The sequence below is a fragment of the Prionailurus viverrinus genome, chromosome A1 (genome assembly GCF_022837055.1).
Source record: "Prionailurus viverrinus isolate Anna chromosome A1, UM_Priviv_1.0, whole genome shotgun sequence".
NCBI lineage: Eukaryota > Metazoa > Chordata > Mammalia > Carnivora > Felidae > Prionailurus > Prionailurus viverrinus.
This window is the reverse complement of record NC_062561.1, coordinates 133,410,714-133,436,347: the sequence shown is the minus strand read 5'-3', so window position 1 is coordinate 133,436,347 and position 25,634 is coordinate 133,410,714. Positions and strand designations below refer to the sequence as shown.

The following is a 25,634-nucleotide window of genomic DNA, read 5'->3' as shown; positions in this document are numbered from 1 at the left end:
TATGATATTTATTGTCAAATTGGTTTCCATACAACAGCCAGTGCTCATCACAAAAGGTGCCCTCCTCAGTACCCATCACCCACCCTCCCCTCCCTCCCACCTCCCATCAACCCTCAGAGCATTTCCTTTTTTGATCACAACCATGTTACCCCTTAGAATATTTCATTTTTACAGTGATCTTTAAGTGGCATGATTATAGTGATATGTAACACTTGTAATTGAGGGTTACACACTCAGGAATTTGTATTACATTTCTTTGCCTTTGTAAAAATCAGTTCTCTTAGGTGACATACAGGTGACCAGAATGGGTATGACACCTATCATACCTGATGACAAGAGAAATTCCTTGCCTTGTATTTGAGCACATACAATTTAAGCATGTACTTTTCAGCCCTTAGCTTATTTGTCGTGTGGATTATATGCATTTCAGGGAGTCACTTTTTAGCATGGGTGTTTTGTTCCTTATAAAGAACACTGTGCTGTAATAATGCTATATGGAGGCATTGGTAAACTTGAAGATACTAAAGCCATGATTCTAAAAGTTGTTTTTATAGAAAAGGTTCCCTCTGAGTAATACCCACATCCTCTGCAGTTCTTTTTGCATGGGTATTATGTGACTGGAAATTCCTAATTCATACCACTTTGCCTCTTTACTACAGGGGACAGCAGTTTGCTCAGCAGATACAGCAACAGAATCCTGAACTTATAGAGCAACTTAGAAATCACATCCGGAGCAGATCATTCAGCAGCAGTACTGAAGAACATTCCTGACTTGACCAGGGACCCTAGCCCAGAGCACAAATGATTATGGCTCTTAAATGTTTGCTGTAGATAGTGGCCAAAACAAAGACACCTAAAGAATCAATCTGTCTAGATGATAGGTTTATCATAAACAGACTTGAACATGACTCCTTTGTAAACAAATGATCATTAGCCCTGTTGAGTGCCAGTATAGTACTGAACAGGGTTCCATTTTCAAATCAAATCATCATCATCATATTTGTATATTAGACCTAATAGCAGAGTATATTTATTGAACAGTAGCGCTGTGTATTGGCAAGTTCTCTAGCTCCAAATTCCCTTAAGCAGACTTTTTTGAAAGATGGGGATGACCAAGAGGAAAGGTTTCTCATGCTGATTCAGGAGAAATATACAGCCATGGAGCAGCATGTTTGGAGAGAAGAAATTTGTTGCCTAGTTTTAGCTCTGATAGTGCTATCAGTACTGAATATCACAGGGGCCAGTACTGTCCTTAATGCTGCTTGCTCTGATGCGGAACAAGGAATACTAAGAGCTGGTGAGAAGCAGCATTTGGTGCAAGGGTTGTTTTGAAATGAAAAATAGATGCTGTGAATGTACAGAAGGTGAAAGTAGGATGTTCAGGTTGTTGCATAGTTCTTAACCAATCTTGCCTGCAGTTTGATCTTGATAACGTTAGCATGGCCAATTACTCTAAGTACATAATCAAATACATTTAGAAATCCTTAATGGTACTGGTTAGGTCCATTGTATAACTATTCAATTTAACTAGCACAATTTCCCCAATGGTGACCTTACCATGGAAACTCTTAAATATATTTACATTTAAATAAGCCAGTGGTTTGATTCTCAAGTTAAGGATTTTCTAAGTGGCATTTAATTATGTGCCTATAAATACTGATTTTTTAAAACTATTTGATGGCTTATAAAAAGCTTCTATCACTAACATTGCTTGTTCATATAAACCTTTGCTATAATTTGGCTTGGCATGTTGCTTTTATGCTTCATCTTAATTTGATGCAATGTAAACATAACAGGGGACTTAAAATATTTTATGGACATCAGATCATAGTAGTTAATGAAGAGATATGGCATTAAGTATTAATGGCATGACTCTACAGTGATGAGAGACCATTTTAACTAGAATTTTTGTTAATTATGAAATTGGTAAAGTTGGGTGAACACATAATCATTTCACAAGTGTTGTGAGAGAAAACTGAAAAATTAAGTAATATAAAATTAACTCAGTAATACTCATGATGATGAAGGCCTTACTATAACTGTTCTCCTCAAAAGACTAATAATGTGGTATCTACAAGGTTAAAAATCAACTCTTCCTTTCTTTCCTCTTGTGAGATTAGAACAATGGTTCTGTAATTTCACTGTAAGAATTAAAAATGCAGATCCAGAGCCACACTTTCCATTTTTATTTAATAGGTCCTATAGTAATGCCTAGGAATCACCATTTTAAACAGCATCCTACACGGTTCTGATGTAGGTCTAAGGACTCTAATTTAGAGTAACGGTAAGTTAGAGATTTCTCCTCAGACCAGCAAATACCTCACTGCCTGTGCTCAGCTTACAGGGAAAACCCATAGGAATCTACAGTCTGGCCAGAGAAGAGCAGGACTTAAATTTTAGGCCCTCTGAATTCAATATCCTGTATTCCATTTAAACCAACTTTATTGTTCATGAGGTTAAATTCAACTCCTAGTGTTCAAGCATAATACAGAATGAAGTACTAACTATTCACATGAAAGGACTGTGCTGAAAACAAAAGTGAAACCTGATCCACAATTAAAAATTAGCTACTCTTGGGGTACTTGGCTGGCTGAGTCCCTACAGCATGTGACTCTTAATCTCAGGATCATGAGTTCAAGCCCCACGTTGGGTATAGAGCTTACTTAATTAAAAATAGCTACTCTTATCCAGTGGTAAGACAAAGTTTCTAGCAAAACTATCTTGAGTATATTAAAATGCTTTTAGATCAGTAAAACTGGTAAGCCTTTAGTTGACTATGAAAATCGAGAAAATGCAAATCAACAGTACCAAAAGTGAAAGAGGGGATATCACTGCAGCCCTCCAGACTTTAAAGGGTAATCAGAAAATACAGTGACCAACTCTAGGCCTATATATTGGACAACTGATATTAAACACACAAATTCCCTGTAAGATAAAAGCTACCAAAGCTCAGTAAGGAAGTAGATAAATCCCCCAGCAGAGCAAGCTATAGGCCCAGATGATTCCAATGGTAAATTTTGCCAAACACTTAATGGAAGCAATACTATCAATTCTACACTATCAGAAAACAGAAAAAGAGAAAACACTTCTGACTCATTTTATTTAGCTATTACTATTACTCTGATACCAAAATCAGACCAAGGCATTATAAGGAAAACCATTTTAAAACAATGTCTTGATTTGCTAATATCTTTAGCTGGGACAGCCATTCTTTTACATGAAGAGCTGGTGTATTTCTTCCATTTCAACTTTCTGATCTGTTTCTTGGCTGATATACCACCTATAACAAATTCACTGTAAGTATCTGTCCACTTACCTGGATTTTTGCTCTCCAGATACCTTCATCACTTTGGAATCATTGCATTGCAAATTATTTCAAGAAAGTTTTGTGTAGTTGGACTGTGCTAAGAAATGATAAGGAATGCCCCAAATACTATACTGGCTGGTGTGGAACAAGAAAACATTGAATCTTTATATACATTCCCCTTAGGAATGACTGGCTTCCATTAACCACATTTCATTGTTGTAGCTATAGTAGTTATGATGCTATGTAAAACCTAAAAGGTCCTTTTTATGCAAATGACATTTTCATTTAATATACCAAATTGCTTATCTAATTTTTATAATATGATTTAAACAGATCCCTTCCAAGATGACGTTATCTAACCTTTACTTAAGGAATGGACGATGTTTATCATAAAAAGAGAGTTTATAATTAGATCAAATTATATAGCAGATTCCAAAAGACCATTATATGTTACTTTTAAAATCTGGAACAATGAAACACAAGGTTCAGTCATGAGAGGATACTTGAAAAGCAATCAAAATACACAGTGACTATCAAGTCTTATCATTTAATCAGTCTTACTCATTCTGGAAGACAGACTTCAACTTTACACTGCTTTTACTTTATTTTGCACAGATTTCATTATTAGTGCAACTTAAGGGGCAAATCTCATTCTGAATATAGCTTTCACTTGGGACCAAATAATTTGTCATGGCAATAAATAATTATGCATTTAAGAAAAACAAATTTTTGTATTTGACTTAGTACCTCTAACAGTTAAGCGATTCTATATACATTCTTGAATTTCAACTTACCAAAATAAGTTTTTATTTAACAGCATAAGCTTTTGTTGTCCTTACAAAATATTGAAACTTACTATATTCATGTTGCAAAGTTGTTTACAATCTTTTTTTAAAAAATGTTTTTATTTATTTTTGAGAGAGAGAGCAAAAGCGGGAGAGGGGCAGACAGAGAAGAAGACACAGAATCCAAAGCAGGCTCCAGGCTCTGAGCTGTCAGCACAGAGCCGCACATGGGACTTGAACTCACAGACCTCGAGATCATGATCTGAGCTGAAGTTGGACACTTAACCGACTGGGCCGCTCAGGAGCCCCTCAAAGTTGTTTACAATATTAACTTTCTCACTGTTTTGTTCCTGACATAAGTAAATCAGTGTGATTACATCTACAGATAGTTTTGTAGTAGTAATGCATGACTTAGAGTTCAAAATCAAATATCAGAAGGTAGAAATCCTTTCAATATGCCTTATGAAAATAAGTCACTTGTTTTTCAATATGAAAAAAAACCCAGGACTTTCTGGCTTTAAGTTAGAAAATTATCAGGTTTCTTAGTTAAAAGTTAATAGAGTAATCAACAATCCAAGAAATTAAGCCAATTCTGATCTGCTGTTAGTAACTGAAATTTAGATCTGTTTATATGTACATACAAACAGATATGTACAAATATAGTAACTTTGAAAACACTAGGAGAACTCATACTGTGTTTGCAATATAAGGTTACACGGGGACTACTCTAGTTGTTTTATTTACTTATTATTTTTACTATAGTTTTCAACTTTTTCTGCTGACTGAGGAGTTAGGGGAAAAATGGACTAATTGAAAAGTTTTAAATAAAGTATTATAATAATCTAAAGTTTTAAGAAACAGTTCTATATTCTAAGTCAAGGTCAGCAAACTATGGCCTGCGGGCCAAATCTGGCCAGTTGCCTGTTTTTGTAAATACTGCTGTGCTCTTTTTGCCTATGGCTGCTCTCCTACTATAACAGCAGAGCTAAGAATTTTCAACAGAAACCACATTCCCTGCAAAGACAAATATTTAGTATCTGTCCCTTTACATAAAATGTTTGCTAACCCCTGTTCCAGATACTTGCTAGGGGTAAATGGCCTCAAATACAGAGCTTTTGGAGAACAAAGTCCAGTGGTGAGAAATGAAATCAAATAGGAGATGTATAGAAAATGTACAAATATTCTTTTAGAATATAACTCATAAGATAAAATCAGTAGATGGCTGTTTTCAAAACAAGTATTTAATATTTTAACTTTTGCAGGAAAGAAATTTAAATAATAGATACTTATTTTTGTTGTAGACTTGATCATTTCACAAAGGTGACAGAAATACAGAAAGTTCTGTTAAACTCAATGAAAAGCAGAACACTGGAAATTTCCTTCAGCTCTCCACTTTGATGGCCGAAGATACCACACAGACCTGTGCGATGTCATCATATTCATATGTTCTCTTTAAGAACGTGTCAGTTAGTCTTAAGCCGGAGACACTCTATTGAGAGAAAGATACCGGTGTAAACTTTCATTCATTGGAAATGAATGAGGAAAAAAATGGAAATAGTAAATGACCACTGGTTAACAGTCCCCAAATACTGAAAAGATGGCGCACCTGCAGTCCCTGTACTGAAGACAGGAGAGTAAGGGCAAGGCAGAGAGAGGAACTTGGATGTAGCTTTCCAAGCTGTCTTCCTGAAATGCCACACCAGTGGATAGAATTGGTATTGCACATTTCCAAAACCAGATCCATAGTCCTTTCACTGCTGGAGGAATCAGAAAGACAGGAATAAATCTTGTTCCTTTCACAAAGCGGTTCTGTGATATTTCTTCCACTAGTGCCAATGAATTTGTTTTCGGGATGTCCAGAAGAATAAAAGTGGAATCAGAAATAAAAAGCTAGAATGTCGTTTTTATTTCACTTGAGACAATCAGGAAAATGAAAGATATGGCGTCTTCAGGGTTTAAAGCACTGAGACTGATCTGCCTGTCTGGATATAAGCCTTCTGGTTCTATTATTGAATCCTGGCTCCCTGGTGCTGATCTGTTGGCAGCTTTGCCATTTCTCTGGGAAACTTCCAGACATCTGTGTCTCACCTTGTTGCTATGCTTCCTTCCTATTTCTGTTAAGTATTCTACAGGAAAGACAAAGATAAACTGAGCCTTTTGCTATTTAATCTATGTTCCTTTACCCTGCAGATAAAACGACAGACAAGATTTCTAAGTAAATACTATCCACGTTTGTTCAGTGTTCATGTGAAAAGACTGCTTCTGCTTATAACTGATAGCACCAGTTTAGCTTAAACATGTTAAAGTTAAAAATAACTTTCAATGAAGGTATACACTTTTTTTTTTTTTTTTTAAATTACCAAAGGCTCATAGTAAAAAATAGTCCTCTGGCTCTACCACCATTTCTGACCACACTCAACTGTTTGACCTCTTTTTATCCTCTCATAGTTGGCTCCATATTTTAAATATTTATTTAAATTGCAATTTATACATTCTTTCACATACTCATTTAATGATATTTAGCTTTATATGTATCTATCTCTGCAACAAACATTTGAAGTATCCATTATGTGCCATCGACCAGGTTAGATGCACTACATGAATTTTGTCAGTACATTTCACAAAAAGCCAGTTACTGTATATTGTGTGTATGTGTCTGTGTGTAGGTGGGTGGCAGTGGTGGGGGTCCTATTTTTATAGATAAGGAAACTGAAGATCTAAGAAACAGGTGGTTTTTAGAAAACTTCAATCACCTAACATGAATTTTATTTTTTACAGTGGTTTGTCATTTGGTCACTGATTTGCTATACCTCAAAAAATTTAAACAAAAAATCCAAAAGCACACTTATACACCAAGAAGTTTCACCCCATGTGAGTTGCTGTTTACTGAACTCCAATGACATGGCAGGCAGTGCATTTACAATGCTAGGGAAGACATGGTCCCTTCTGTTGAATAATGCAGAATTTAGTAAAGAGAAACTAAAAACCACAGCAATACATGAGTGTCACTAAAAAACTATATTAAAATTTGCTGTGACAGAAAGGAATGATTAGCCGTGTGGGAGGGTCACTAGCTTCAGAGGGAGGGAGTATTTTTATAATTGTCATGGATGGGTATTTCCTATATCAAAGTTGGAATGGATATGGAATTTTAAAAGATTATACATTCAGACTATGTGCATTGGGATTCATCACTGCAATAGTATCAAAGTGCCACAACGAATAATACATCCCAAGTAGTAATAGAAATTGTACCAAAAGTGATAGGACTGGACTTTAATCCTCAGTTTTGTTGGCTTCAAAGCCCTGTGCTCTTTGCATACCAATAGCTAGATTATACTCTCTATTATAAGGCTCTATTTTCCAATCTATAATTAAGTGACCCCTTGTATTAAATTTGTGACAAATTACTTTCTTAATACTAAAGATAAAATTCAGGTATAAGTATGCCTCAGAAAAATCTATCTTACAATGTTAAATCTGTAATGTATCATTCCATAAGAATGTACTAGTTTATGTTTTAATAATCTGAAGTGTGAGGAAGTGCAAAAAATGAAAACAGCATGGGCTCTCAAGTCAAATACACCTGGTTTCAAATTCTGGCCCCATCTTTTCTAGCTCTCTCAGCTTGACTAAGTTACTTAACCTCTGAATTGGCTCTGTATTACATAAAATGTGATTAATTCATATCTACCTCGTAGGGTACAATGCATGAAGGAAATAAAATACAGAAAATGCCTAATAAAGTAAGACCTCAAAATATGTAATATATACAGTTAGCAGATGAAGAACTTTACAGTATTCAACATCAACCTCAGAGAAGGCTGTTTGTCAAGGAGAAACTTGAGAGCATAGTCAAAAGATTTTAATTCTCTTTGATGCAGGCGAGGGGGAAAGGACACCCATCCAGAAACACTGCCATTACCTGCAGTTTGTTATTTTACAGGTAATATGAAAAGGTTCTTCTAGGTTTACAGTATCAGGGATTGCCTCCAAAGACAACCTAACGTCTCCATAACCTGGAGCCTAGGAGAAAAAGCAACACAGTTAGCACACATCTATTAACAAAACTTTCCCACTTTAATAAAGGTGCCACATCAGCAAATTCATTCAACAGTTGTGGATCTCCAAGCTGATGTTCAGGAAAAATAATTCACAGTCATTCTAACTTCTTTTTTCTTTTTTTTTCTTTTCATCCTAACTTCTTTTGCTGCCATTGATTGTCTGTGGAACAATACTATGGACTCCGACTGTGTTTGCTATAAATACTTCATGTTCAGTAGAGTTCAAATGAATCTCAGAGGTAAAAACTCAGTAAAGAAATTTCAATAGGTCTGATCTTAAAGGGATGCTTTCCAAAGATCCTGCAGCTTATACATATATAACTCTAAAAAGAAGGTTATTGCCTAAGCAGAAAAAGTAACATTGTCTTGAAAAGACCCAGGAAAAAAATACATGTCTGTTCACAAGACACTCAAGCAGGGAAAAGACCACAGAAGCATCAAAGCCTGGAACATCCATGGCAAGATGATAGCTAATGCTGTATTTTATTTTGTTATTTTTATTATTATTTTTTTTAACTTTTTAATGTTTATTTTTGAGAGAGAGAGAGAGAGAGAGACAGAGCACAAGCTGGGGAGGGGCAGAGAGAGAGGGAGACACAGAATCTGAAGCAGGCTCCAGGCTCTGAGCTGTCAGCACAGATCCAACATGGGGCTCGAACTCACGCACCATGAGATCATGACCTGAGTCGATGTCAGACACTCAACCGACTAAGCCACCCGGGCTTCCCTTAACTGCTATATTTTAAATTAGGCCCAGTGAAAATCTTTCTTTTTCCAATTATTACCTGACATAGTGAAAGAAAAGTAATTTTTAAAGAATATATCACAGCAGTTAATTCAGCATAAAGGGATGATTCTGTAGCATAGTCTCACTAGCACAAAAGAAAGAAGATCGGGAGCCATCCCTGCTTTAAGAGCAGAAATTAGGAAAAGTATCCAAATAATGCTTATAAGACAACCTTAATGGAATTCACTCTCTGAATCTTAGATGACTCGGATTCTAAAAATCTTTTAAAAAGTCTGAACTGAGTTGGTGAATGTAGTAAGTCCAAGAGTTGCAGAACACTGCAAAAAAGCCTTTTATGTAGTGGAAGTCAGATGAACAGTGAGCATGAAATACTACAGGAGGGAAAAATTGGTAAGTAGTAATTTACTTTCTGTTTAGTAGAGTAACAAACCATGTATTATGGATAAATTAATATTTGAACATTTTTCATCCATCTCAATATGAATTTTCTACCTAGAAATCAGTAAAATTACTAGTCTTTTATCTCTTATTCACTGGTAATAATAATACCTTTTACAAGTGCTGATTTTTAGTAATACACCTAGGAAAATTTAGGTTGGTCTATCTGCCCCTCCCATCCCCCAAAACCCCCTCCAGTGTTTTTTCCAGACTCACCATTCGTTGAAGTTGGCTGGTCTGTAATCTTCCCCTTTCACCTAGATTTGTTTTCCACACTATATCCAGTTTTCCAATCACTGTTACTCCTTTAATGATGCCTGCTTTTTCTGCAAACTCCTTCTTGGGTTTTAGGCAGTACAAATACTGGCGTGTATCCATTGGTTGCAAATAAGCTCTTGACCCAAATGTAGTTACACTGAGACGGGTGGAGAGAGAGAGATGGAGAAAATTCTCTAAAGTCTTAAAAGAAAAACCATGGCTGTGATTTTTCTTCTGGACGGGAACTGCATGATTTACCATTTCAACACAAATGAAAAAGGACTTGAACTGAGAAGATACACTTTTCTTTAAATGTTTCAGTTGATATGGAAAACCTTTAGTTCTTTCTTTATAACACAATGCAATATATTACCTAAAATACTGGATATGTATCAATTAACTGAAAAAATGTGACAGAAATCAGAACCTAAAGTATCCTGTCCCTTTTTCTAAAATTATCAAGGAAAATAGTTTAGAATAAGAAGAAACATACCACTGTAAACTAAGTGATCATTTGTAAAATGAACCAAAAGATTAGGGAAAGAATGAAGTTACTGTTTTCCTCAGTGGGGATATGGGAGGCTACAAACTTTACTCAATTTAACCACCATAATAAGATAGAAGTAAATTTTTCATCGATGAACAAAATCAGTTACTTTCTGCAGTGATTACCTTCTTATCCATATTAATATCAACTTTGTATTTATTTATTCTTCCTCTTTTAAATTATCTATAGAAAGACATATATATTTCATTTCTGCAAAAAAACCTACATTGTCTCTTCCTATGTCCACTCCTTTTAATGTTGAGAGAATATTCTTAAAACTCATCCTTCATTTTTATCCTTTCTAGCCTCTCCATCATTTCTTCCCATGCCTCAGTTTTATCATATGCAGGAAAGGATGAACAGTTTCATATTTACCTCACTGAATTATTATAAAAATTACAAGACTATGTTTCAAACAGTAAAACATAAAATGCAAATGGCTAGGATCTTTATAATTGTATGTGGAAGGAGGAATGAATGGGTGAAGCACAGGAGATTTTTAGGGCAATGAGAGTATTTTCTCTAATACAGTAGTGGGGGCTGAATGTCATTACATTTGTCAAAACCCACAAAATGTATGACACAAAAAAATGAACCCCGAATGTGAATTATGGACTGTAATTAATAAAAGTGTCATCAATTCGGCTCATCAATTGTAACAAATGTGCCACATTAAAACAAGATGTAAAAACTAGGAACTATGAGCAGGGACAGGGGCATGTGGGAACTTTGTTTTCTAATCAATTTTTCTGTGAACATAAGACTTAACTAAGAAAAATAAAGTCTATTAATTAAAAGGAAAATTATAAACCACCCAAGAGTAACAAATGTTAGAAAAGTTCAGATACTTCAAAATAAAAACAAACACTTCATAATTCATATTTACCATTCTCCAGCTTGGCTGACTGAATTTAATTCTGCTACGTTGTACATTATAGATGGCTCCAGTGAAACTTTCTCCATAAACATGGGTGAGGTTGTAATATTCTGAATCTGGGCTTCGAGAAATACTTCATCAGTCTGGGGACATGAAAAAAATATCCACCAAAGTGTAATGGTATTTAAAACATTTACCTCAACAAAAATATCTGATCTATACGAAGAAAAAATATTAACCACAAATGTGATTAGTTCATGCCTGCAAATTAAAGTTATCATAATTAATGCAAGAAAAGAAATCTTCACCCTAACATAATTAACAGGGGCAAAGTCAAGTGTTAGTTAACTGATAACTTGTCAAACAATGGATGGGGGATAACTATATTTTTTTATCAACATCCAAAAATAGTTCTTTAACTGGAATTTCAATGACAAATATCCTAAATCTTCTAATAACTCATTAAAATGTTAAACTGTGATTTAGTAGTATGCATATACCTATGCATCTATGATTTTAGTGATATGTTAATAGAATTAGGTCATTATAATATTCCATCATATCATTAATATAGTTTCAGTGGTCACATTTTTTCAATTTAGAAAGTGTAAGTACCACCAGTACAAAGAATAGTCTATTTTATAATCATATAGGATTTAACTTTTTGAATAAAGCAGTTTGTTAGCAGTCATTAGTGATTTCTTGGTTTATTTTACACATATATTTAGGGCTGAAAAAAAGGATGTGAATTATACCTGTCATAGAGCTTTTAAATCAAACATAAGGTATTTTGTAGTCTTAGTGACAAATTTGAAAACTAATGCTATTCAGCAATATTTTTATGAATGGGTAATTTAAATATGTATTTTTATATAAAATTTTTATTCCTAAAATGTAGGCATTGAAATTTAGATTATTTATGCAAACATCCTTCTTTTTATGTGATTTGGATTTTTTGTGTGCATAAATGAAGGATAACAGACAACTTGGTTCATTTGTGAAACAAACCTGTCTAAAAAATGATATAGCATATTCAATAATTACTTTGTTCAAACGTTTCAAAGTAATATATATACAGAAAGAAAAAAAAAAAACTATGACCCCAAAATTTGGCACTTAATGTAACTTTTTATATATTAAGTCCAGGTAAATGGAAATCATTTGTAAAAATATAATGATGAAGAATATAATATAAAGCATTATTATGTAAACTAAAACAAATTCTTCAGTTCTTGGCACATGTGCGCAAGTGAAAATAGAAATACAATGACTTATCAGTTTAAAAGAATGTACCACTCATAGCTATTACTCTGTTACTTTTTCTCAGAATATGGTAAATATATCCCATCAATCCATTGCTTTAAAAAAAATAACCATAGACCCACATTTCAAATTTAAAAATGTAATTTTCTGCTTAAATTTAGGAAGAACTTAGATAAAATGAAAGAAAAACAAGCAGCATAATGGAAAATTAAGTTAGTTTGAACAGTTAGTATAAAGTCATTTGACATTTGGAAAATTAAGAATTCTGTGCTACAGCAGTCGATGTTGTTATTATGTAAGTCACATATTATAAGCAAATGCCGCTTATATTAAACAGAAATTTGAAAATATGACTTTAGCCAACTTGGGAAAATTTGATATTCTTCTGTTTGCTAATGTCAAAGGGCCAACTTTACCTGACCCAGACGTAAAACTAAAACCACTATGCATTTGAAGATGAAAAAATTTCAACTAGAGTTTACTCAAAAAATTATAGTAAAGAAACTTACAGGAAGTTGTTGAAAATCCCAAGTCTATTTTAAACAAAGTTAACATGCCTCTTTTAAAAAAACACCCAAAGGAAAAACACTAAAAGTGAGAGCATAACTGTTTCAATATGACAATTTAATCTTCCATCTAATTTTTTTCCCACAGAGTAAGATAACCAATATGATGTAAAAAGTACAAATTATCTACCTCTTTTAAAGTCATATAAGTGGTATTCACAACTAACTTTGTTTTTCCACTATGTTTTGTACAGAGAGATTAATTAGGCAGAGTCAAAAAGTGGTAAGTAAGAAAAGCATATAAATTTATAATAAAAAATCAAATTACCACAGAACTGAGGTCACTCTAATGGAAAAATAAAAAAGAAAAATTAGAAAAATCAGAATTAAATGTTAAAGAAAAAGAATAACTAACTTTAAATAAAATGCATTTCTGCATTTTTAAAAATTTATTAAACAAGACAGCATTAGTAAAACAAGGAAGTAAACAGAAAGTAACACAGAAATATGACAAATCATTTTTCTAAAGAGGGGAAACTGCTATGGTTAAATGAATAGAGAAGAACACGGTGAATATTTAAACACAAGCAAATATTCAAGGACACATTTGGGTGACAGAGAGGTATATTCCATGCCTTGTAGTGCTATGAATTCATTACCTATACTGTTATTTTTCATTGATAACTTAGAATGGTTATACATTATCATCCACATCACAGGTGATATATACTGTACAGCTTCTCCTAAATTTGTCTAATAATGGAAGCATTTTTTTCAAGGACCATCTTAAGTGATTAGAGTTCTATGCATTATACTTCAAGAAATGCTGGGCTAGATCACTTCTGAAAACTGAAAGTTTATTGTCTTCTTGTTAATATATTTCATAGTTTGTCTCTTTTTCGTATATATTTCTAAGGCTACTTATTTATCAAGGGCCATCGTAAATGTTGCCTTTTTTATCCAACCCATAGCTAAAAATACTTTTTCACCTCTTGATGTTCTGAGTCTAAGTACACTTTATGATCTGGGGGATGGTGCTTACACTGTGGTTTTGTCATGTTTATTTCCTCTACCAAATCTAAGTACCATGAAGACTGGGAAGATGTCAAGTTTATATTTATTTCCCTTTAGGACCTGGGATAGAGCTCTATACCCAGCAGGTGACCAAATGTTTGAATCCTGGTTTCTAATGTCACCATTCTTCTTTCCCATTTTAGAAGACTACAACAAAGTTTCTCATAAAATTTGTTTTCCTTTAGGTGATTCACATACTACTAGAATTATTAGAAACAATGTGAAAAACATGTTCGAGACAAATGTGGGGCTAATAAAAAAGTCAATGTGTAAGAACTATGGCACATGGAATACTGAGTACTTAGTGAAGAATATACATATTTGATGGAAGGATACAGTCTCATCAAGGGATTAGTAAATGTTTAAAGAGTTAACATCTCTTTATCGTGGGTAGGGGAGTTGGAATACTACATGTGTTCTGTCTTTCTGGTTTACTGTAATACTGTTGATTAATTATAGTATAGCTATAATACTGAATATCTTAGAGACCCTAAAGATTCTATTTGTTCACTCCTAGTTTTTTTTATGTGTTTATTTATTACTGGGGATGGACAGAAAGAGAGGGAGACAGAGAATATGAAGCAGGCTCCATACTGTCAGCACAGAGCTGGATGTAGGGCTTGAACTCACGAACCGTGAGATCACGACCTGAGTTGAAATCAAGAGTCGGACACGTAACCAAATGAGCCACCCAGGTGCCCCTTCACTCCTAGTTTTTAAAGATATCTCTATTTTGAAAGGTTCAGAATGTTACTAAAACTTTTTTAGCTGACGTTTGTTGGCAAAGATTACAGATCATATAAATGTTAACTGAAAAAGGCAACAAACACAATTGGTACTATGATTATGAAAAGAGAATATTAAACACAAATGAGTAAAAACTGAAAGAAGACATGGATTAATGAAAAGCCCATTACTTTTTGGTGTGGTCAAATTGATTTTTTTCCCCTTCCTTTTGGGGGAGTATATCACTTTTATAATATTATTCATGGAATAACTAGTAATTTAAAAAAACTATGCAAATCACTGTGACTATTAGTGTTATAAAACTATTTGACAAGTATCTTACTGTACCACCACATTTTCATCAAAGGAAGCCTAAAACCGCTTAATATGTGCCTTCCTACAACCCAATTATAGGAAAAAAGACCCACATACAGCCCTATTTGTTTCTAATTTTCAAACATATGTGATCTAACAGAATAGTTACCCATCTCCCTCATATTATGGATGAAATCTTTCCCAGCAAAATGATAAATTAAGATCACTTAAAATTCACCAAGCTGAATAGCTATACTATAATTAATCAACAGTATTCTAGTAAAACCAGAACATGTATGTAGTATTCCAGCTCCCCTACCCATGAAAAAGAAATGTTAACTCTTTAAATATCTAGTAATCTCCTTGATGAGACTGTATCCTTCCATCAAATATGTATATTCTTCACTAAGTACTCAATAATCCATGTGCATTTGTAATTCTGCTAGGAATGCCTTCACTACTTTGACACTTTTATGTTTCCAACAGGTTACTTCCAAACCCTCCCTCTAGTTTCCCTCCTCATCTTCCCTGAACACTACTCTAAAATCTCAACCCCAGACTTCCTATAGCACATCTTTTTATATCATTCACTTTAGATTCACTATATATACTATATTAGATAGTTTTATTATTTTATGCACTTTTTTTTCTCTTCTCCTAATAGGGCTTTACTGCAGGTCAGGTTCCTTATCTTAGGCATCTTTTGGTATGTCCAGTAGTACAAACTTTATATTGAATAAAAACTCAGGTGTTGATGGTAAAAATACATAGGAAATTTGACATATGACTGTAAATTTCTGATCATGTGGCTTAGAGGAATAAAGATATAATTTTCATTTCAAAATACTGTAAATGTTTTTGAATTTATCATTGTGGTATGAAAGATATGATTTTCGCAGGAGTAAGGGACCTATTAGGAAATCTGCTTTTTCTGGAACTTTAGAAGCCAAGATAAAGTAGAATTTTTAAAAGGAAATCCAAGCAATAAGACATTTCTCCTAGGCAAAGTCTATTTTATCTCTTTTATTAGGACAGAAGATATCTTCTATTCCAAAAGTTACATATTTCTGTATTTTTGCCAAACCTGTTTCTCCCAAAAAGTATTTCAAGCCATTCACTGAATTTAATAATCAAACTGTAGCTAATACCCTAATTTTCCAGGGCAAAGAATTTAATTTGATGAGCTCTATTTGTCAATATTTTCCATGAACATTAAATCTTTTTTGCAGGGTTAGATCAACTACTTCAATTTTATGATATCAGAATCACACTCTAAATACTGAACAAATTGCTAATGTTTTTAGACAGTAACAATAACCATTACATGGAAGTACAGGGCAATCATTTAGTGCAAGGGGGTGAAAGCCTTACAAAATTTGAGAGAGTAAAATTCAAGATACACTGATTCTATGTAAGTTAAACACAGCAGATTAAAAGATCTACAAGGAAATTATTCTCTTTTGATTGAAATTTATGCTCATTTTTTTACAAGTAATATGCAGTTATATAAGCAATTTAATATGAAAAGAAATGTATCAGAATTTTAGTCAAATAAAGATCTTACTGTTTAATCTGAATTCCCATTAAGTACCCAACACTTACCTCTGCATTATAAAATTTGGTTTTCACATCCAATGGTTTGAGAACCTAGTTTAATAAAGCATATCAATCAGAGGAGATTATTATCATTTGACCATTTATCTTTGTTTGTTTTAAACCATAGGGCATAAATTTGTCAAAGGCATTTTCCAATCTTAACTGTGAAAAACTTTTCCAATAGGTATGCAGTATTTTTGCAAAAACAAATAAAAACAAAAAACAATCCCAAATGCATTTTTAAAAGACAACCATCATTTCTTGAGTGGGTGATAGTTACATGAATTACATTGTTTATTTCATAATATTTTGCTAACTGAATATATACATTTTATGTGTTTTTCTCTCTATATTTCACAAAAGTGTTTATCAAAATAAGCAAACCTCTTATTTTCTTTTAAAAGGCATGCAAAATCTTAAATGTGTGATGCAGCAAAGTCACAGCAAAAATTTTTCCCTTTATAAAAATTTTTTAAAAATATTTTAAAGTAATCTCTATGCCCAATGTGGGACTCAAACTCACAACCCTGAGATCAAGACTCATATGCTCCACCTAATAAGCCAGCCATGTGCCCCCAAATAAATGTGGGTATGTATGTATGTATGTATGTATGTACGTATTTACTTATTTCCTACTGATAGTACTTTTTCTGCCACTTAAAAACAGAGAGGTATGAAAAATATACACAGCATCGTATCTAGATCTAATTTAGATAACTGTATATGGTCATCCCATCCCTTCTCACATACATGTGCCTATGGTAAACTAGTGGTTTTTAACTATTTTTGATCATGGAGTGAAAATTGTATATAAGTACAAAATTCTACCTACAATTTCAGTGACTCACCGAATCCCAGAAGGAAGCCTAGTCCACTCAGCTCAAGTCAATAATCTCTCATTTAAAAATTTGTTTAGAAATTTGATACTATTTACATTGATTTTATCTGGACTTTACACTCATTTCATCCCTCTCATATATTCTTGTGTGTTTTGTCAAGGCATAAAAACAGAACAATTATTTTATGGATAAAAATCTTCAAGTGAGGGACACCTGGCTGGCTCAGTCAGAAGAGTGTGCAACTTTTGATCTCAGAGTCATGATAAGTCCCATGCTGGAGAGATTACTACAAAAAAAAAAAGAAAGAAAAAAACTTAAAAAAAATGTTCAAATGAAATATTACATTGACAATGATAATTTCTCTGCTTTTACTTAATTTACTCTGACTTTAGATTGCTAGTAATATAACAAATCCAAATACATGAAGCTCCACTATTTGGAGCCTGTTTTCACTGCAGATACATAGGAATAACTTCATAGGGAAAAAAGGCATCTAAAAAATATTTACCATTGTCATATTTAATACCTGAAATTTGAAGAATTTTCTAAAATACATTTTTTCTCCACCCTGAGTTGTATAGCTCACTGCACACACCAGGCTGAAATAGAAAGATATCTCTGAATCATCTTCAATTTTGTTTTTAAATAATAAATCCAATACACCTCAATTCTACTCACAAATCTGGAAAAACATTAATACCAATAACGTGGAAGTATAGCCAAATGGGCCTAGAGTAGGAAAAAAAGAGTTTCAGCATATAATATAATTCCATGAACAAGAAAGTTCTAATTAGCAAAATTAAATACACTCTTTTGGAGCAGGAAGTCAGAAACTTTTCCTTCAAAAGGTGAAATATATTCCTGGGGCGCCTGGGTGGCGCAGTCGGTAAAGCGTCCGACTTCAGCCAGGTCACGATCTCGCGGTCCAGGAGTTCGAGCCCCGCGTCAGGCTCTGGGCTGATGGCTCAGAGCCTGGAGCCTGTTTCGGATTCTGTGTCTCCCTCTCTCTCTGCCCCTCCCCCGTTCATGCTCTGTCTCTCTCTGTCCCAAAAATAAATAAAAAAACGTTGAAAAAAAAATTTTTTTTCAGAAGGTGAAATATATTCCAAAATAAATCCCAGAATAATCAAATAGTTGAGCGTAGAAAGTAAGTTCACAAAAATTACAAGAAAAAAATTACAAAATCAAAATTTCAGGACAGGGAAAGACTTTTTAATATTAAAGGGCAATGGAAAGGAAAAGAGTCTTATAAATTTACAAACTGAATAAATAAACACTGAAACAAAATTAAAAAGCAGACAAAATGGGATAAAATACTTCTAACATTATGAAGAGAAATTCTTGTAAATAAAACATTAGTATCTTACTCAAAAGAGAGGGAAAGGATATACATAGGTATATCACAGCACCAGAACAGGCTAACAAAAATGTGAAAATGTTCATCTTCACAAGTAGTCAAAGAAATAAAATAATGAGGTAATATTTTCTACCTCTTAAGATTTAGAAAAAATTCTTTACACATGTCATCAGGGTTGGCAAGGGTATAGAGAAACTGACTCTATCTATATTGCTAGTGGTTGTAAGAAATTTAGAAAACAATCCCTAACAGTCTTAAAAATCCTTACATGCTCCTATAGTAAACCCACTTCAAGCAATCTACCATAGGAAATACTATGTTATTTAATTCATCACTGTGTGAAATAACTCATACTGTGTTAATAACTTATCACTGTTTTATTTCTAATAGTGGGAGACTAGAAATAATGTGAAGTCCAATATTATGGTAAACAAATTTAAAGAATATGGTCCAAGTATGTAAGATAAAACCATCTTAAAAATAATGTTTTCAAAGAATACTGACTCAAGTGACTCATAATATATATATGTTCATATATATATGAACATTTACAAGACTGGAAAATAGTACACTAATGTTTTCATAGTGGTTACACTCATTGGTGATATTACAGGTAATTTAATTTCTCCTTTGTAACTGTCCATAAGCCAGATACTAGGGATACAGAGTTGATCAAAGCACAGTAACTGCTCTCAAGTGCTCGCGGTAGGAAGCAGTAATAGCAAGGTTATGAGTTTTTTGAAGCCAGATATAGATTTGAGCTCTGTGTCATTATTTATGAGTTATTTAATTCTACAAGAGTCTCTTTTTCTCTAAAAGGAGGATTTAACACATTTAATATCATTTTGGTAAACTCAATTTCAACAAAGGTTGTCTACTGTTCTCTGGTATATCTTCTGGTAGCCGACTCCATGGAACTCATACTCTAATGGAAATGACAGGATCGCTTCTCGGCCTTTTGGCTAAGATCAAGTGTAATGGAAATGACAGGTACTAAGTAATTAATTTTAAGTACAAGACCAAAACAATGGTAAGTTGTGAATGCTATAGAATACATAAAAAGGGTTCTAGTGTAGGAGGTCAGGAAAGCCTCTTTGAGAAAGTTGTGGTGAATCAGAGATATGAAGAAGTAGTACTAAGGTAAACAAAATAACAAAGGCATTCCTTTGTGAGGGAATAGTATATTTCCAGTCACAGAGGAGAAAGGAAACATCTGTATGACTCAGTATAAAGAAGGAGGGAGGAAGGAGAAAGTAAGAACTAGAGCAGCTGGTAAGGATTAGGCTCTAGAGAACTCTGTAAAGCCAAAGCAGTCAGAATTTTCTAAGGGTAGTGGGAGGTCAGTGTAGAGTTAAGTGACTTATCCAAGACCACATAATTAATAAATGATGAAGCTGGAATCTGAAATCTTTAAATTTTGATTCTAAGGCTTATATCAACCACAGAGTATATGCACTAAGAAGTGCCTACAAAAGAGAGGTCACCAAATTGAAATGATTAATAGCTAATATTATATACTTCTTTAAGTCAAAGAAGAGAGGCAAAAATGGTGATGTTAAGTGGAGATGAAGAAGGGAGGATAATGACATATAGTTAGTAAGAACAGGACTTTGTAAAATGATTGGATGTGGGGGTGGTAAGGCAGATGGAGAAGCCTAAAATTACTTTAGATGGCTGAAATTTTCATATTTGCCTCTCAGACATGAAAATAGAGCATTCATATTCAAATACATATAAAGGCCAGGAATACAGAATTTGAGATTTTTTTTCTTATAGCTTGTCTTACTTTGGTTCTGTTTTTCTGAATTCTCAGGGTAGAGTATACAAACACAGTTAAACACATAACTGAAAAACCATGACTTTAAAATTAACATCAGTTAATTAACTGCTATTAACATCAGTTGTCAGCATTTGAAAAATAATAAACATACTTTCAGTCAGGGTGGTACCTGGGTTTTAAATGTTTGCATGGCTTGTTATTTTTTGGATAGGGCTGTCTATAGATGCAAATAGGAAACTAGAAATAAATGAAAATAAATCAAGATATTTTTCCTTACAAAACAAACATTTTGTTTAAAGTTTGTTTCTGGTAAGCATGTAAACCTGGAACATAAAATTCCTTCTGAAGTAGGGTCTTAGGGTTTAATGATAAGTGGGCATACAGTAAAAATTTCAAATACTGGCATATATAAGAAAAAGCCTTTAAGAACTAGTAAAATTAATCCTTACATGTGTGTTCCAATTTCCTTTACTTCATGATGTATGACATCATCAATACAACAATCAGGTTTAAGTTCAGCCACTGCAGCATTGGAGGCTGAAAGATTTAAACGCTGAGAACTTGTCTGAAGATCAGCCTTGAAAGAAAGAGGTAGAAAAATCCAAATGAGACTGGTTCACTACAGGATGTGGATAGGTATGGATGAAAAGACCAAGGGAACAGGAACAAGGAAGTAGGATTGAGGGGGAGCAATACTTCTTGGTGGCAATCTTTCTACTTAGTTCTGAAACTTAGAACCATGGTAATGGTTCACACGCACCAAAATTAAATACAATCAGCCAGGAGGGCAGGGGGAATGTGAAATGGAACACAAACAGTACCAAATGAACACAATCATAGTCAGGGGGAAAGGGTGACAAAAAATGAACTAACCTAAGTAAGTCTGGCAAACAAAAGCTAGAGACAAAAAGAATGGTACACTAGCTAGAATGTACTCTAGCTAGTACATTTGCTTGTTCACAGGGTATGGGTTAGCAATTCTGAAACGGTTATGTGTATGCTAAGACTAAACAAAAAAATATGGATAACAAGAGAGAAGTTTCTCACTTTTGGAGAAAAAGAAAGTACAAATAAAAAAATGGAAAAGGCTGCAATGAACTTTTGATGCTGAGTTGGAATTTGAGGCATCAATATGAACATATGGTTGTAAAACACATATACAGATGGGTATTCCAGAAACAAATACAGATAGATGTGTGTATATAATACTAAAATAAAAATAACTATTCAAAACAATATTAGATGTTATCTGTACAACTAGAGATCAGCATTAAAGTCATCAAAAGCCTTTGAGTCCTTTTTTGAAAGGACTACCTTCTCTAAATTAACACCCAGTTGCTTTCTATTTTGTTCCCCTTTTTCTTTCTTTTTGAACACTTCTCACTCTGTCATAAATGGCATCCTCCCTTAATCTCACTTACTTTGTCACATTCAAACTTAACTTCCCTTGTAACATTTACCACAATCTATAGTTACCTTATTTACATGCTTTTGTATCCCTGTTTCTGCCTACCCTACCAGAAATGTAAGGTCTGTGAAGGCAGGAACCTCTATCTTCCGTTGCTCACTACTACAACCTGATGCCTGACATCATGGTAGGCAATTAAGAAATATCTGTTAAACACTGAATGAAGTTATGATAACACATTGAAGGAAATGTTAAGAAAAATTCAGAGAAAGTGAAGATCACGTTCAGCCATGGGGATTGGGGAGGTTTTTACATAAAAGCTAGGATTCCAAGTTTCTGTTTCTTTAAAAAAAAAAAAAAAAAAAACAACTAACAGATTTTCTACAGTTAATTCTAATCTAACGTTCTTAATGCTAGGCACTTTGAAGTGGGATACTTATTAGTGCTATGTCTTTGGTCATTATATTCAGTTATATAACAGTAGTACAAAAATTTATTGGGCACCTTCCATGTGCAAGGCCTTGCTCTAAGCACATTACTCACTCAATAGTCACAATCCTAAAGTAGGTAATCGTGCTATTCCTATTCCTGTATTCCTAATAGTTGTACTATTCCTACTAGTCCCACTATTCTTCCAAGGCACAGAGAAGTAACAACTTCCCCAAGGTTATACAACTAATAAGTAATGGGGGTGAGATTAAAAATTTCTTAAACATTTTAGAAATCAGAGAAGGGGAAAAAAAAGAAACAGCCAAACTCATGGACTTTCTGTCCAATATGTTTTCCTGTGTGTCATTTTGTAAACATTAATCATAATAACAGTATTAATTTATATATGGCTGAACATTTTTATCTTTCTCCTTTTTCACTATTATAAACAGTGCTGCACCAAACATTTATTTCCTTATTCTCTCTGCCAAGACTTCTCCAGGAGCTGGAGAAACATCAGTAAACAAAACAGACCAAAATCCCTGCCCCTGCTGAATTGAAATGTTTGGGGAAAATAATAGAAGAAATGGAAGGCTGGCTTGGGGTAGGAGAATACAATTTAAAATGCAGGATAGGCTCTATGCTGCAAATTCGTTTTTGGATGAGTAGAATTTGAACAGGCCAAGGGGAAGGTGAGGAGAGAAGGAAGCATTTTAGGTAAGTCTTCAGAGGCCATTAAGAAAGAGTTTGGGGGGCGTGTGTGGTTGGCTCAATTGGTTAAACATTCAACTTCAGCTCAGGTCATGATCTATGATTCATGGGTTTGAGCCCTGCATGGGGCTCCTTGCTGTCAGCACAGAGCTCGCTTTGGATCCTCTGTCTCCCTCTCTCTGCTCCCCCCCCGCCCCCCGCCATTCACACACTCTCTCTCTCCCTCTCTCAAAAATAAATAAACAGTAAAAAAAATTTTTTTTAATTAAAAAAAAAAAAAGAAAGAGTTTGGTATAATTAAGGGATTTATATTCAGGAAGAGAGAAAAAAATTTCAAAGATCTAGAATAAGCTTCAAGAGAATAGAGGCCTTGTCTGTTTCCTGCTGTAACTCTAGCAACTAGGAATGTACCTGGAACACGTTAGAAATAGAAATTCTTGGGCACCATTTCAGCTGATCACATCAGAAACTCTGGGAATAAGCCTCAGCAATCAGCATTTTAACAAGCCCTCCAGATGATATTAATAAACTACTGGTATAGACCATAAGGGTTATCTATTATTTTTCGTTTATAGTACACTAAGTACATTGTTTTTGTTTATAGAACACTTTTTTTTATGTAACATGCTAAAGTTTTCAGACACGGAATTTTTTTTTATCAATTAAAAACCAAACAAATAGGGGTGCTTGGGTGACTCAGTCAGTTAGGCATGTGACTTTTGATTTTGGCTCAAGTCATGATCTCACTCACGGTTTGTGGGATTAAGGCCCACGTTGGGCTCTGTGCTCTGTGGGATTCTCTCTCTCCCTCCTCCACTCATGCACATGCTTTCTCTCTCTCAAGATAAACATTTAAAAAAAAACCAAAAAACTTATGGCTCAGTTGGTCAAGCATCTGACTTCGGCTCAGGTCATGATCTCAGGGTTCATGAGTTCAAGTCCTGCTTGAGATGAGGCCTGCTTCTCTCTCTCCCTTTCTCTCTCTCTCTTTGCCCCTTACTCACTTGGCCCCCCCCAAAAAAACAAAAACAAAAAAACCCTAGTGGTTTCTAGTTAAACATGGTAGATTATTATAAGCATATTTATTCTCAAAAACAACACTAAGCTGATAGTAAAAGAATAAAAAAAGTACAGATTCACAGTCTCTTTTCCAGGATTCCAAAATTGAAGAGCTATACAAAATTAAAGCTTTGAGGCACCTGGGTGGCTCAGTCAGTTAAGCATCTGACTTTGGCTCAGCTCACAATTTCACAGTCTGTAAATTCCAGACCCACATTGAGTGGGGCTCTTTGCTGACAGTGTGGAGCCTGCTTTGGATTTTCTCCCTCTCTCTCTGCCCCTCCCCTGCTCATGCTCTCTCTCTCTCTCAAAAATAAATGAATAACCTTAAAAAAAAGTTAAACCTTTGAGGGTAGAATTCTGGGTAGCTGAGGTAATAGCAGCAGTGTAATTGTGAACTTCTCAAGTCATCCTCAAAACAGAAACAAAACACACAACAAAAGCAAATAAATCTATATTAAACCTTGTGTTTGTATAATCAGAAGGCAGCAAAAGTCCAAACTTCAAATTACCTATAAGTATACACATACCAAATTTTTACAAGCTGTTTCTCATACTCTTGCCATGAGCCTTTGCAAAGATTAAGAAAAGTCCAGGAAAAGTTGAGCTGAAGAAACAGCTAAGAATAGAGAGAAGAGTAGAGATGATCTAAACCATTTCCAGAAAGACAAGGTCTATTCTAAGTGTGAAAGTACTGAGAAATAAATAGCATTTCTGGAAGATGAGAGTACAGTCTTCAGGAAAGGGTCTTAACCATGTTTGTGAAGAGACACTCTTGGCAAGAAAACACTTCCGGAGAAAAAGAGTTAAAACAAAGAGAGACGCTTTTTGGAAACTGTACAGTGAGGAAGAAAAATTTAGGACACTACAATTCATATGAAAAGCGAAAATGTAAGAACACACAACCCTTTCTTACTCTACCAAAATCTACCTGATAAAGAAACCATACTTTGCTCCCACTGCTTTAAGAGGGTGTTTTTGAATAAGGAATATCAAAGCACCCAAACTGCATTTCACAGAATCAAAAGCCACCAGTTGTCTTCATCTATACAAAAATATTGTAAAAAGAAGAAAGATGAGAAATGAAATAATTCACTGATAAAAAAATGCCGCACAAAACCAATAGTGAAGCAGAAGAAAACTGTAAAACACTCAAAGTGAATTAAATACTCTCAAAAATTTTTTGAAATATGAAAAAACACCTGGAACGAGAACTTTAAAAAAGTTTTTTAATGTTTATTTATTTTTGAGAGTGGGGAGGGGAAGATTGAGGGAGACAGAGAATTGGAAGCAGGCTCCACACTGTGAGCACAAAGCTTAATGCAGGGCTTGAACTCACAACTGTGACATTATGACCTGAGCCAAAATCAAGAGTTGGCTGCTTAACTGGCTGAGCCACCCAGGCACTCCAGAAATGAGAAATTTTAAAACTAAGGCTAAACATTTTTTGGTTTGTTGTTTTGTTACTGTTGTTGCTTTAGTGTGGGGCTAAATTTTTTTTTAGAGAAGAATGTAAATAATTGATTGAATTCAGGAAAGATAAAGAT

At 34.2% G+C, this 25,634-nt stretch overlaps 2 protein-coding genes across 6 annotated transcripts in view; one reads left to right on the top strand and one right to left on the bottom strand.

The window, feature by feature from the left end:
* Positions 1–3,032, top strand: part of SGTB (small glutamine rich tetratricopeptide repeat co-chaperone beta) — a 47,895-nt gene extending 44,863 nt beyond the window's left edge. For both annotated transcript variants that reach the window (XM_047858383.1, XM_047858377.1), the window contains exon 11: positions 660–3,032. In XM_047858383.1, coding sequence (XP_047714339.1) covers positions 660–771 — 112 coding nt within the window. In that variant the 3' untranslated portion in view covers positions 772–3,032. The remainder of the gene's footprint in view (positions 1–659) is intronic.
* An 806-nt stretch (positions 3,033–3,838) lies between these two features.
* The window catches only part of TRAPPC13 (trafficking protein particle complex subunit 13), a 40,131-nt gene continuing 18,335 nt past the window's right edge, over positions 3,839–25,634 (bottom strand). Inside the window, exons 5-13 of one of the 4 annotated variants that reach the window (XM_047858337.1) lie at positions 20,930–21,057; positions 17,870–17,942; positions 16,511–16,555; positions 13,122–13,139; positions 11,034–11,167; positions 9,559–9,757; positions 8,018–8,118; positions 5,699–5,849; positions 3,839–5,581 (exon numbers count right to left, since the gene is read on the bottom strand). In XM_047858337.1, the coding sequence (XP_047714293.1) occupies positions 5,474–5,581; positions 5,699–5,849; positions 8,018–8,118; positions 9,559–9,757; positions 11,034–11,167; positions 13,122–13,139; positions 16,511–16,555; positions 17,870–17,942; positions 20,930–21,057 (957 nt within the window). In that variant the 3' untranslated portion in view covers positions 3,839–5,473. The remainder of the gene's footprint in view (positions 5,582–5,698; positions 5,850–8,017; positions 8,119–9,558; positions 9,758–11,033; positions 11,168–13,121; positions 13,140–16,510; positions 16,556–17,869; positions 17,943–20,929; positions 21,058–25,634) is intronic. The other 3 variants (XM_047858347.1, XM_047858356.1, XM_047858366.1) reach the window with 3 other exon arrangements.